The 12,593-nt window shown below is 44.5% G+C and overlaps 1 protein-coding gene across 2 annotated transcripts in view; it reads right to left on the reverse strand.

Annotated features, from left to right (window-relative positions):
• Window positions 1-1,663: 1,663 nt before the first annotated feature.
• Ddc (dopa decarboxylase) overlaps window positions 1,664-12,593 on the reverse strand; it is an 88,092-nt gene continuing 77,162 nt past the window's right edge. For both annotated transcript variants that reach the window (XM_052198510.1, XM_052198511.1), the window contains exons 11-15: window positions 11,230-11,249; window positions 8,446-8,544; window positions 5,652-5,753; window positions 2,750-2,967; window positions 1,664-2,060 (exon numbers count right to left, since the gene is read on the reverse strand). In XM_052198510.1, the coding sequence (XP_052054470.1) occupies window positions 2,767-2,967; window positions 5,652-5,753; window positions 8,446-8,544; window positions 11,230-11,249 (422 nt within the window). In that variant the 3' untranslated portion in view covers window positions 1,664-2,060; window positions 2,750-2,766. The remainder of the gene's footprint in view (window positions 2,061-2,749; window positions 2,968-5,651; window positions 5,754-8,445; window positions 8,545-11,229; window positions 11,250-12,593) is intronic.

The raw sequence follows: 12,593 nt of genomic DNA on the forward strand, positions 1-12,593 counted from the left end.
GAACTTGACAAAAAATTAACCAGCACATATAGTCAAAGGGAGTCCACGCTGCAAGTGGCCACACAATTTAATAGGAGAGGTGGGTTCTAGAGCCAGGTGGCCTGGACAGCATCCTTAACTTAGATGCCAGTTATCTCTGTGACATTGAAATATGTCATCAAACCTCCCAGTGCCTCAATTTTTTTTCATCTATAAAAAACAGATAGTAATATAGCTTACCTCATGGAATTTTTTAAATGAATATTAAGTTGATATTTTTAAATATGGATAACAGCACCTGGCATAGGTGTGTGGTTTTGTTAACTGGGGGGAAGCTCTTCTTCCTGTTTCTAGGGCTGAGTGTTTTGGTGTCTGAGCACCATGTTGAAGAAAGGCCAGTAGATGGGATATGCTGGTATCGACTGGACACAAGCTAGAGTCATTTGGGAAGAGGAAACCTCTATTGAGAAAATGCTCTCACTAGATTGGCCTTTGGGACATTTTCTTGGTTGAAGATTTATATGGGAAGACTGACCTCACTGTAGGCAGTGCCACTCCTGGGCTGGTGTGGCCTCATTACTATAAGAAAGCAAACTGAATAAAGCAACATTACTCCATGCCCTCTTCATCAATTCCCGCCTTGAGTTCCTTCCTTGACTTCTTTCACTGATGGACCGTGATATGGAAGTGTGGGCCACATCAAGGCTTTTCTTCTCTAGCTGCTTGGCCATGGTATTCTACCATAGCAGGAGAAACTAATGAGACAGTGGATAGGCTAAAAATGAGCCGTAGTTAGACAAGAGTATATCCTTTCTGGGTTTGAACATAAGCTGAGATCTTAGATTCTATTCCGTAAAGATTCAGACAGTTTTAGAAAGAAATACCCCGGCCTTTTAGATAACCCCTACCTCCCCTTTAGGCAGTCTAGGACCCAAGCCCAAGGAATGATGCCACCCACACTGGTGGGTGTTTTTTACCACCTCAAGTAACATAATCAATATTATCTCTCAAGGCATGGCCATAGGCAACCTAAATTAGAAATTCCCTGGAGGGATGTCTCCTCCATGATTCTAGATCCTGTCAAATGGATACTCAATATAAACCACCACACCTGCTAATAACACAAGGGCCTCATGTGAATGCCATTGACAATTCTAAAGTCTCCAAAGGACAAAATTACATGTTGGGACTGGGGAGATGGCTAAGTAGTTAAGAGTACACACTGCTCTTGTAGAAAACCCACTTGGCTTTTAGCACCCACAATTAGATGGGTTATAACTACCTATAACTCTAGCTCTAGAGGATATAATGGCCTCTTCTGGCCTTCTTGAGCAACATGCACACTCACACACAGAGACATACACATACACATACACATACACACACACACACACAAACACACACTTAAAAATAAATCTACAAAAAATAACATTTTTCTAAAATCAGAATGATTCCATATAAAGATCAGAGATTATTTGAGTAAATACCTAGAAATTGAACTCATGAAACCTAAGCAGAACTTGAGTGCTGTTAATGATTCTGAACGGTGACTGACATATACCAGGCTTTCATTAAACACATGATGACAAAATGTCTGAAAGGGTTAGTCAAGTTCACAAGAATGGGTCTGATACAGTGTCAAACAAGGTACTTACTCAATACAGTTAGTATTACACATGGGTTGTTTATTAAGTATTTAGCCACACAGAGGATAAGTTAGCAACCATAGATATAATCTGAAGGGAAAACCATAGAGTGCACTGCAAAGCATTTCTATAAGCTTTTCCTGCTACCAATGAGTTTATGAGCACAAAGACATCTTACTATCAACAGAAATCACAGCCACACAAAGAACAGAAGCTAGAGCCACTGATATTAGCTTTCCACACAGAAAATACTTCTCCCTGGGTAACACAGAAAATGTCTCTTCATTGATAAGTCACTGAAAGGTCACTCAGAGGCTTCTGGTTAATTTTGGAGACACACATGATGCCACATATAACCATGATTTGACGAGGATGGAGTGGTAGTTATTTTTTTCTTTCCAGTTTTCAGATAAACTTCTTTTCAACTTTTGATCTCTATGGGAGAAAAAAAATAGCATGAACTTAGAGGCTAACTTAGAAATAAAGAGAGCTGGCAAGGTATCTCAGTGATAGTGCACCTGCCTAGAAGGCCAAGATCCTGTTCCTTTCCTGATACCACAAAAACAAAAATAAGATAATAAAAATTAGAATTTTCTGTGCTTCTAAATTGACTTCAGAGAAGGAATACGCTGTTTCTGCAGTGGCCCAATACAATAAATCATTTTAACTGAGGAGTTCATGTTACCAATCTGACATCTCTAATGATAAATTTTATAAATTACTCTGGCTGTGATTCTTCTTCTGTGATACGCGGCAATGAAAGCCTGCCTGCCCTTCCTTACCATTGCAGTTTGGGTTTTGTCTGATGGACACATGAAAATCCCATTTACTGTTTTCATGTAGCTAGAGCTTATTTGGATAGTTGCTTTGGTCAGTGCTATTCAGGGATATCTAAGGGGAAAGTATACAAGAACTACACACTATCATATATACTCCCACAGAAACGAATACAAATTCACTCTGTAGAGTCATGACACATCATAGTCTTTCTGCTTCTCCTGACTGACTATGCTATAGTTTTCTCTTCCTCACTGCACAGCCCCTTAGCACTAAGTGGTCATTCTGGGACCGAGCTGGAGTCCTGATGAAGGGAAGACAGAATGCTCGTGGTACAGCTAGCCTACCTGAAGCAGCTCTGCTTTCACTCTTTCTCTGCCCTCAGCACACTGCTTGCTAGATGGCTGATGTGCTCCCAGGCCAGCTGCACGTGGGCAGACTCCACAGTGCGAGCGCACACAGCAAAGCGTAACACGAACTTGTCTCGGAGACGACATGGAACCAAGTGGATTTTTTTGGCGCTGTTTATTCTTTGTAAGAGAGTTTCGTTCAACTGGTTGGAGCCCTGCGGGAATTAGAAAGCAGATCCATCATATAACACAAAGTCTAATAACACCTAGCGATGGTAGGTTATGCAGAAACCATCTTTACTTTTCTTTTATATGTAAGATGGCAGAAAGTTTGATGAAATGACTAACTTGGGCTTAAAGAACTTATAAGATAACTTCTTCCTGTGATAGCATTTCTCCAGGATCTGTATTATCAGAAGTTGACCTTCTTATCCTCCAAGTTTGTTTAAGAAAGATGAAGGTCCCTGGAGGCACTGTCAGCAAATAGATGAGGATAAACTATGTGACCCTGTCTCTGGTACACCAGAGCAGCTTTAGATACATTGGAGCCCACAGGAGGTCTCAACAACAGAGACAATGGAGCACCCCAGGCAAGGCTAGCTGATTCCCAGAAGAATCTCAAAAGGGTATTTGTAAGTTCGGGAATGGGGATTATAGATAATCTCTGTGCAGCTTCTCTAGAAAGAAAATAGTCAACAAGCTGGAGACAGAGAGGCCAGAGCCCTTCACTCCCAAAGTCTGACCAGAGATAAGAGGGCCTTATCAAACAACACACAGCAAGATGTCACTTTCCAGCTGGGCCCCAAGTAGACAGGATGGTAGCTGTTCTCTGCCTTTTTCTTTACTGTTTTCTATAACTGTCACGAAATGGCTTCCAAGCTGCTAAGCCTTTCAGTCTAGCAAAATGTACCAGGGACTGGTTTCGGGTGTCACTCCCTAATCATAAGACCCTTGCAAGGCTGGACCATCTAGTCTGGACTTTAAGGGCCGAGAGATAGGAGGATGCATAAAAAAGAAAGCGTTGCCTCTGCCTGGACCATGGTGGCTGAACACTTGCTGGCTACTGAAAACTGCCCTTGGCCTTGGACAGATTCTCATGCCTCTAGCTTGGGGTCTGAGTGTGATATCTAAGAAAATCTTAACGTGTACAGCGAGGGAACTCGGGCTATTTATATTGTCAGTGTAGATGCTCTGACTGGACAATAAGATCCTATTCAAGGAAGATAATAGAGACATGAGTTAATAGGATGAGCTTTATCAAAAAAACAAAGAGAAAAGAAAAGGAAAGGAAAGGAAAGGAAAAAGAAAAAGAAAAGCCTCAGTGTGAGAGCACACACTTGAAATTCATATAACACAGAAAACAAAAGTCAATTATTTAGGAAAACGTTGTGTGCCGTTTTCAGTTGCTTTAGGTTAGAAAGGGTTTCCATGAAGCAGGACCAGAAAGCAAACAAAAATGATCAGAGATGCAATGAGAAGGCAAAAGTAGGGTTAGAGAGAGATGGCTCAGTGGTTTAGAGTGCTGATTGTTTTTCCAGAGGTCCTGAGTTCAATTCCCAGCAACCATATGGTGGCTCACAACTATCTGTAATGAGATCCAATTCCTGCTTCTGGAGTGTCTGAAGACAGCCACAGTGTACTCACATAAATAAAATAAATACATTTTCTTTTTTTTTTTAAGATTTATTTATTTCATGTGTGTGAGTACACTGTCGCCACTGTCTTCAGACATCCCCTGCTCCACACGCCAAACCCAAGGACATGTATACTTGAGGCATCCCACAGGAGCTGTCAATGGCCGACTTTCTTGGTCATTCTATACATCTTCCTTAGACACTACATTTTATGCTTACAGAAAGCGTGGGCTCCTCTCTGGCACTCACGACGTAATGCTTGGGCTTGACCCTTCTGCACTCTCCCATGCTTAGACCTCATCTCAAAGCTTTAAGAATCAAGATGAAGGGAGGAGATGGTGCGTGGGGTGAAAATGATGTGTCCCAGATTTCTCCTCCTCGTGACTGCTATCTAAGCTTGGACAAGGAGGTCTCCTGAAGACCTTTTGAACTGATTCAGAAACATCCAGTCAAGTGTAGTGGCATGCGACTGCAGACCCAGCTGCTTGGGAGGATTGCAAGTTTCGGGTCAGCCTGGGTAACATCTTGGAGCCCTTAGTTTTTAAAAAGGGAGAAAAAGGAGGCAGGTTCTGGGGATATAGCATAGTATGGACTTGTCCTGCATTCTGTGAAGCTCTGGGTTCCATCCCAGTACTGTAAAAAGGAGGAGAGGAAGGTGAGGAGGAAGAAAACAAAACATAAAACTGTTGGCCTATTAAAAGCCATCTTAGTAATAGCCAGAGCATCTGGTTTCGTTTATAAGACAGTGATGAACAGGGCCTTTTGAGTAACATGGTTGTGTAAGTCTCTGCAAAGATAGCTTACTCCCATGCAGATCTGGGCAGGCTTCCCTCACAAAGAGAACACAGAGCCCAGGTACCCCCTCTGCGCAGGAATTTTGCAGAGGTATATATAGCCAGATGACTGGGACAGTGGGGTTTGTTTATCAACCCGGTTCCCAGATGTGCTGATGCTGTGTGTCCACAGGTGACCTGGTTACTGAGGCCACAGACAGCTCAGCAGAGGATTACAGTTCCAGAGGTATTGGATGGACTCTTGGCATTGGGTCAAGAGGAAAGCATCCAATCACATCAGAGGAAACTGGGCAGCAAGTCCATGAAGGAGAGTCTACTGGGCCAGTCAGCCAGCCAGCATGGCCTGCTTAGCACCACAGGTCATGTTCTGTAGCCCTTGGCAACTGGTACACAACTCTGCTTGTGGATGTCATGAATAATACTTTATCACATTCAACAAAAACAAAGATGGCTGAAATTGGCATAACATACCTTTAGTCGGAAGCAAACCAAGCCAAGAATGACCTCTGAGCAAATTTCAAAGCGAGGGTCCTGGCGTACCAGGGATTCAAACTCATGAGACAGCTCCACATGCTGGAAAAAGGGAAGGGAAACTTGCTGTCTTTCTCATCACAACTTAAGCCTAACCCTGGCCACCAAGTACCTTATAGGGCTGCACATCTATTAGTCATTCACACGTGCTGAGTAATGTCCTGCATTCTCACCAGCGTTTCCCACATAGGTTGAGAAGAAACTCATCTGCCCTATACCACAAGGATTCCAGTTTCCTCAAAAACAAAAACAAACCAAAGTACTCATGGATCTATGTTTTAACCCCCTTTCTTTTATAATTTTATAATTTTATAATAAAATAATAAACATTATTTTAAAAAGTAGTTGAAGATTCTAGAAGGAAAAAAAAGGCCACCTGACCTCCTCATGATAGCTTAGTATACTGTGATAGAGCTTCTCTGGGAAACTGAGGCCCAGCAAGAACAAGTGTCATAGCACAGGCTTTAGTTATACCTGGGCTCAGTTGAGAGTCACATCATCTGTATCTGATGTGGACACTGGGGTGTCCCTTCTGCAGTAAGTGAGGTAGTGATCCCAGCCAGATTCCAACTTACAGATAGGAATCACCTGCCACATTCAAGAGCTGTGTCCTCTGGTGTGATGGTGTGTGCCTGTGATCACAACACCTGGGAGACTCTGAGTCTGAGGCCCACCTGGTCAACATACTGAGCCCTGGGCCAACCAAGGCTACCTACTGAGACCCTATCTCCAGAATAATAAAATAATTAAAAGAAAAAAGAAAGTCTATGTGATCGTATTGAATACACCAACTTATTTAATCTCTAGATGTTTAAAGAATTCAAAAACTGATTAAAACCACATATGAACATCTGACCACTGTCCAAGGGCACACTTAGCTAACTGGAACCTCCTGGCACTCAGCACTGGCTTCCTCAAGGCCCATCCTTGAGGGGAGCCGGAGCACACAAAGCCTGTTCACATAAATGCCACAGAGGCAATTGTCTCAAGTCTTCCCACCAGAGGGCACCAAAGATTCAGGACTAAAATGATCTTCTATTAGCTCACGCCTAGGAACACCATCTTTGACCATTTCTATAGTCTCCTGTGAAGGCTGGATTGGGGCCTTTCCAAAAAGAGGTGTGGTGTGTCTTTAACCTGGCACAGGCTAATCACAGTGAGCTGTCCTGAACTGAGAGTCATCACCACCTTTAACTGATTAAACCACTCGGGGTTTCTTTTTTATCACACACAAGTTGACTCACCCGCCTTATCCCTTTTGCAATTGGATCAGGGACTATCTAGAAATCTACACACACTCTAGGTTTCCAGTTCTTTCCTCCGGGTAGCTTCTCACAATGCTCGATGTTTGCATACATTTCCTTACAACAGTTTTGTGATCTGGACAGATGCCAGTTTGCAGCATGTGACAGGTACTCTGTGAACAAATGCTTTTCTGCATCCTGTCACAAAAAAGGGGCCTGAGACATTCAGCCCCTGCCTTTGGCTGCACATCTGGTAATGCAGTGGGACTTAAGGGGAAAGCTGTCACCACCACAGGCTGGAAACCACAGGCATGCTTGCCTCATCAAGATGATGTTGTGGCTTAGAAAGGACTCAGCTGAAATCATTGGGCCCTCTGCATATGACTAAATGGGTAGACAAGTCCTGGCTCATAGTCAGGCCTTAATTGTTGAAGAAAAAAAAAAGTAGGGTAGTAGGGCTTAGAATCAATTGGTGTTTCCTTAAGGTAGTTTAATGCATATCATGGTAACCTGAATGGCTACTTGGAACAGAAGTTCCCTACTGCTCAGGAAGTCTCCTTAAGACAAAAAGACTAGATGGTATCCATCCCAACCAACTGAAAAGATTTTCTTTGTTTGGGAGGTTTTGTTTTTTGTTGTTGTTTGCTTGCTTTCTTGCTTGTTTTGTTTATTTTGTTTGGTGGTAGTGGGGGAGGAAAACGTGTTCGCACTATTAGTATTGCTCGATCAAAATTGCTGCTGGATGGATCTGTGGAAAACATAAAAATTACACACTGCTTTTAATTAACTTCCTGGAGCTGATAACCTATATTCTAATGAAAGTGTCTTAAAAGATACATAGGATGCGTTTGTGAGAGCCCTAATCGTAAAGACCCAAATTGCAGCCTGATTCTAACACTGTGCTTAAAAACACGCTTTCAGACAACAGCAGATCATGGCCGCCCTCTCTTTCTTTCCAGCCTGAACTTTCCAGCCCAGGTTTCCCCTCCCCCAGAAGCTCTTTCCTATGTAATCCAGACATTTTGACCTCTGGCTCCCCCTCTCCCCCCTCCCTGCATTCTCTCTCTCCCTGCATGGCGGCGGCGAGCAAGCTTTCTCTCCTTCTCTTCCCCCCTTCCTTCTCCCTCCTCGTGGCGCCTCGTTCCTTGGGACCAGTGAACGCGCCCCAGAGCCGCTTCCCAAGAAACCTGCCTTTATTCAAACCTGGTTTGAATTGACTCGGTTCCCTGGCGGAGAATAACTTATCACGTCCATTCCTCTGTCCCCAAAGGGCCTGTCCCTTCTAGAAAACTGTCTATCTCAGCTTGTATATGAAAATTCTGATGTCCTCATGTTTGTGAAAGGGCCTCATGGTGTACTTTACAGAGCTTATCCCTGTCGTTAGGCAATGCATGATGGTGTTTGCTTACAGAGACACCTGAATTCGTTTCTGAGTTTCCTACGACCGTTAGAACATTACGGTCAGATAAACAAAGAAGGCAGTCAGTCACCTTTCGAATGTGAGCCTGCAGCCCCTTGACTCCGTACATTCTGAAAACAAACCACATTTTCAAAGAGCGAAATCTTCGCCCCAGTGGGATCTGCCAGTGCTGAAACAAAATATAAAGAACCCGTCAGTGAGCAGCTTGTAAACAGCAAGGCTCCTTTTCAGCCTCCCGGCCGGCCGGTTTCTTCTAGAAGCTGCCGGTTTCTTCTAGAAGCTGCCGGTTTCCTAGAGAATGCCCGTTTTCCCAGCCAGGATGGCGTACAACTTGATGTGTGAGCTGGGGAGAGGATAGGGAGAAGCTGTCTTCACATCCTGGGGAGATGAGGACAGAAGAAACACAGAACGAGAGGCACCGAACTTTACAATTTTCAATGCACAGATGTCTGCGGCGGCGGAGTATGCCCCGGAGCAGGCACTCCAGGAAGAAATAGGAACGATGTGGTCCTGCCCTAGGCAGCTTCGGAGGGGGCAGGAGGTCATCCAGGCAGAAAGAGAGGGTGCTGAAGTCCTTGTGTGTCTGCCTTTCTCTGCCTGGATGCACTGAAAGTGCACTCTGAAACAGTATCAGCGCCTTTGTCTCGCTGACCTCTGGGGAGTGACCCCTAATACCCTTTTACCAAAGAAGCCTGCCTCTGCTTCTCCTAGCTTTTCCAGACGGTCAGCTGACAGGCTGTTCACACTGGCTCCTCACATTCTTCTTGATGGTGATGGATGATGGTTGGAAATGCAATAAAAGCACGTAGGAAAGGGCAGGCATGAGACACAGGCCTGTCGGGAGGATGGCCTTGCACTACTTCCTGGCTTTCTTTGAAATTCTTTTACTTGAGCTTACAAAGGGCATGCTGGGGGAGGGGAGTTCTTTACTTCTTATCTAGTCCCTAGGCTCCAGTCTTGTGGAGAGAAAGAGCAGTCTCCCTTCTGGGTGGTGTTCTACGGTTGTGAGAAGCACCCTGAACCCCACCGCGGTCTGCCGTCAGAGATACGACTAAGAATTTGCCTTAGATACAATTAAGAATGAGTTTCGTGATGTTTCTAGGAAAGTGAAGTTTATTTTTTTAATACAATCCTGAATTTTTAAATACACTCCCTGAATCAGGAAGTGAGCTACATGAAATTTGAGACAACACCGAATGTATATACGCTGTTTTCTCTATACATATATGCCCATGGTATAATTCCTTTCTGTTTGAGGCACAATCTCATTATGTAGGCCAGCTATGGACTTACTTGGTAGGTTAGTGTGGTAGGCTAGGAGAGCCTCCTGAGTACTGGGATTAAAGGTGTGTACCATCGTACTTTCCTCCCTAGTTTAATTCCTTACTATTAAACTGTTTCTTTATGAAGGCCTCTGGCTTTCTTGAATTATTATGCAGCAGGCCTACAATTTTACCAAGCATATAAAATCAGAATGAGACAATAAGGCCAAAGGATGTGAAAAATGTGCGGATTTTCTTTTTCTTTTTCTTTTCTTTCTTTTCTTTTCTTTTTTTTTTCTTTTTCTTTCTTTCTTTCTTTTTTTTTTTTTTTTTTTTTTTTTTTTGCTTCTGCACAGATTAAGTACCATTGTGGGGAAGGGGATGACATCTGACCTCATGCCAAATTCACTTAAAATAATGGAGGTTCTGCTGGCAATTGCTTACAGACTTGCCAAGCTCTGTTTAACGTAGACTGGGAGCTTTTTCTTTCAAAAGGTCTGGCGTTAGTACCCGCACAAAAGTTGTACAAACCCAAAGTCCACAGCAACGTCAGGATGAAAAGATTTTAAGTGATCTTATTCTCAAACTACTTTTAATATTATTCTCACATTATCCCATAAATTGCGCTTTCTAAAAGGTAACTTGGGTCCTAAATAGGGATGGTGTGTACAAAGTTAAAGGAGAAAATGGAGTGCTCTCCTAGCCATACCCATAGTTGCACAAGTCCTGGCTTTTTCTCCTAGTCCAAGATTCCATGAGACTCTAGCCTGGGGGAAAAATAGACTAAAGATTCCCTGGTAACCTGCACCTGTCAGCCTGCAGCTGTCATCAGAAGGAGGAAGGGTACTCTATGTCTAGGAGAGGTAATCCTGCTACCCCTTATTATCAGTGGCTGACATACTGCCCTAAGAATTTAGACACACTGCTTCGGGCAAGATGCTTTGATAGTGTCCTGCACAGCTCAGCATGCACACCCGCCTCCCCACCCAGCAAATAAGCCAAGGCTTTTTTTTTAGTCAGAGAGGCAGCCCATGAAGTGGGCCCCTTCATTTTCCAAGAGAGGCAACAGATGCCGTGGGCCCCTTCATGTTCCCGGCCTGGCTTGGCTTCTATTCTTGGAAGAAGCCTCCCAGCATGACTTGCGGTTCCAAATTCCTTTCCAGAGCAAAGCTGGGACAACCTGGTGTTTTCAAAATCCAGAAAACATTTGTGGTGAATAAAAAAAAAAATTAAAAAAAATATGGAGAAAGAAGTAAAGTGAGTAGGGGAAAGTCTGCCAAGACTACGCTCTCCTGTCCAAGAAGCTGGCTCTTCTCTGGCTCTACCCGAGCTAGCACTCGCCAGGACGCTGCCCCAAGCACAAGCAGAAGGCAGAGAAAAAGGGCCGCGTGGGCGGTGGAGACAGACCCTTGATGGACGTGGCAGAACTGCTTACTGCAAAGCCACCTAATATGTCTGTCGGAGCACATTTAGAAGCTGCCTCTTGTGGCCTCCTGCTCAGGACTGAGGGACAGGGGAGGGAGCAGCAGCCACAGTAGGGAGCCCTTGGCACCTCAGAGTTTGGATTACAATGGGGAAAACCACTCACTCACCCTGTAGTCCGTGATGAGTCCTGAGAAAAGAGAAAGACAAAAAGCAGCCATTAGAGAGAGGCCATTAGAAGAAAAGGTATCTTTTCTTCCTCCAGGCTTATGTTATGAATGATGACTTTTGTGGCAGACATGAAACTATCCAAGGACTGGTTAGGGCTCCGTGCTCTCTGGCCACCCAAGGGGAGCCCCTGGGTGCAGGGTGCTCAGGACACATTCGGAAGGCTGAATTATTAATGGAGCTGATGATACAAAGAACGATTCAAATAATTAGGGGGTGGAGGGTGCGGTTTTCATCTCCACGTTCAAGGATGTTGGCTGGCATCTGGCACAGAGCAGCTGCTCTATGAATACACTCTGAGTCAAATTCCTTATCCCGGACTCGGTGCCCCCCGCATGGGTTTTTGAAAAGGCCGTTTAGCACTCTAATGGTCTCTGGTGCCTACAGCCCTAGATCCCAGGACAGCTAGAGGAAGAAAGCCCTGTGAGGAGTCACAAACCGCAGTTTCTAGAGTCTCTTGGACACAGCCTAGGGGAAAACACAAAGGCTGGCTGCAGCCCCGCTGGGCACAATAGGGAGTCAGGCACCTTGGAAATTTCTCCCATAAACACGGGCCAAGCAGAGCACTCGTCCCTGCTTTCGAGGCAAAAGCAATGGCAGCATGATAGTTTCAGCTGGACCGACCTAATATACCCACTCTGCACTGCATGGGAGGGCTCACAGTCTGTATTCAGGAGTTCTCAAGTCATTATTTGACTTTCACTGGGCCTCAGGAAAGTCTAGGCCTTCTCTCAACTAGGATAAGGTGCCCATGTTGGTGACATGCATAACTACTGGTCTCAGCCTATCTTTTGAGTAACAGTATCTTCAACTCCCATGCCACACTCTGACCTTTTCTTTGGAGCCTCTTGTCAGCAATGGTGCTCATAAACAAACTTGATGGCAGTGGCATGGTGTCAAAAAATAACCTGATAGTGACTCACAAAGGCCCAAGGTACCTGGTCATAACTGCATGACTCATAAGTGAAAATGGATGTTGGACACCGCCGCCCCGGAGTGTATGTGCCGGAGCTGTCTGATACAGTACTGTTAGTCACATCCAGCTCTTTTAATCAAGTTGTTGTGTGACACTAAAGGAAATTGAAAAGGTAGTTCTGCCAGATGGGCCATCCTTCAAGCGTCATCTTCCCCCACTGTGGGTTAGCGGCTGCCATCTACAGAACTGTAGAGCCTTTCCTCCTTGCAGAAAACACAGAGGAAGGAAGGTACAACTGACAGCTTCAAGAAGATTTAGACACAGTCGCTTCTAGAGCGAGAGGAGAGCATGGGTGGAAATCCACTTCTTTTTGAGTCTGTTTCACTGGGG

This window comes from Apodemus sylvaticus, chromosome 11, assembly GCF_947179515.1.
Source record: "Apodemus sylvaticus chromosome 11, mApoSyl1.1, whole genome shotgun sequence".
Classification (NCBI taxonomy): Eukaryota; Metazoa; Chordata; class Mammalia; order Rodentia; family Muridae; genus Apodemus; species Apodemus sylvaticus.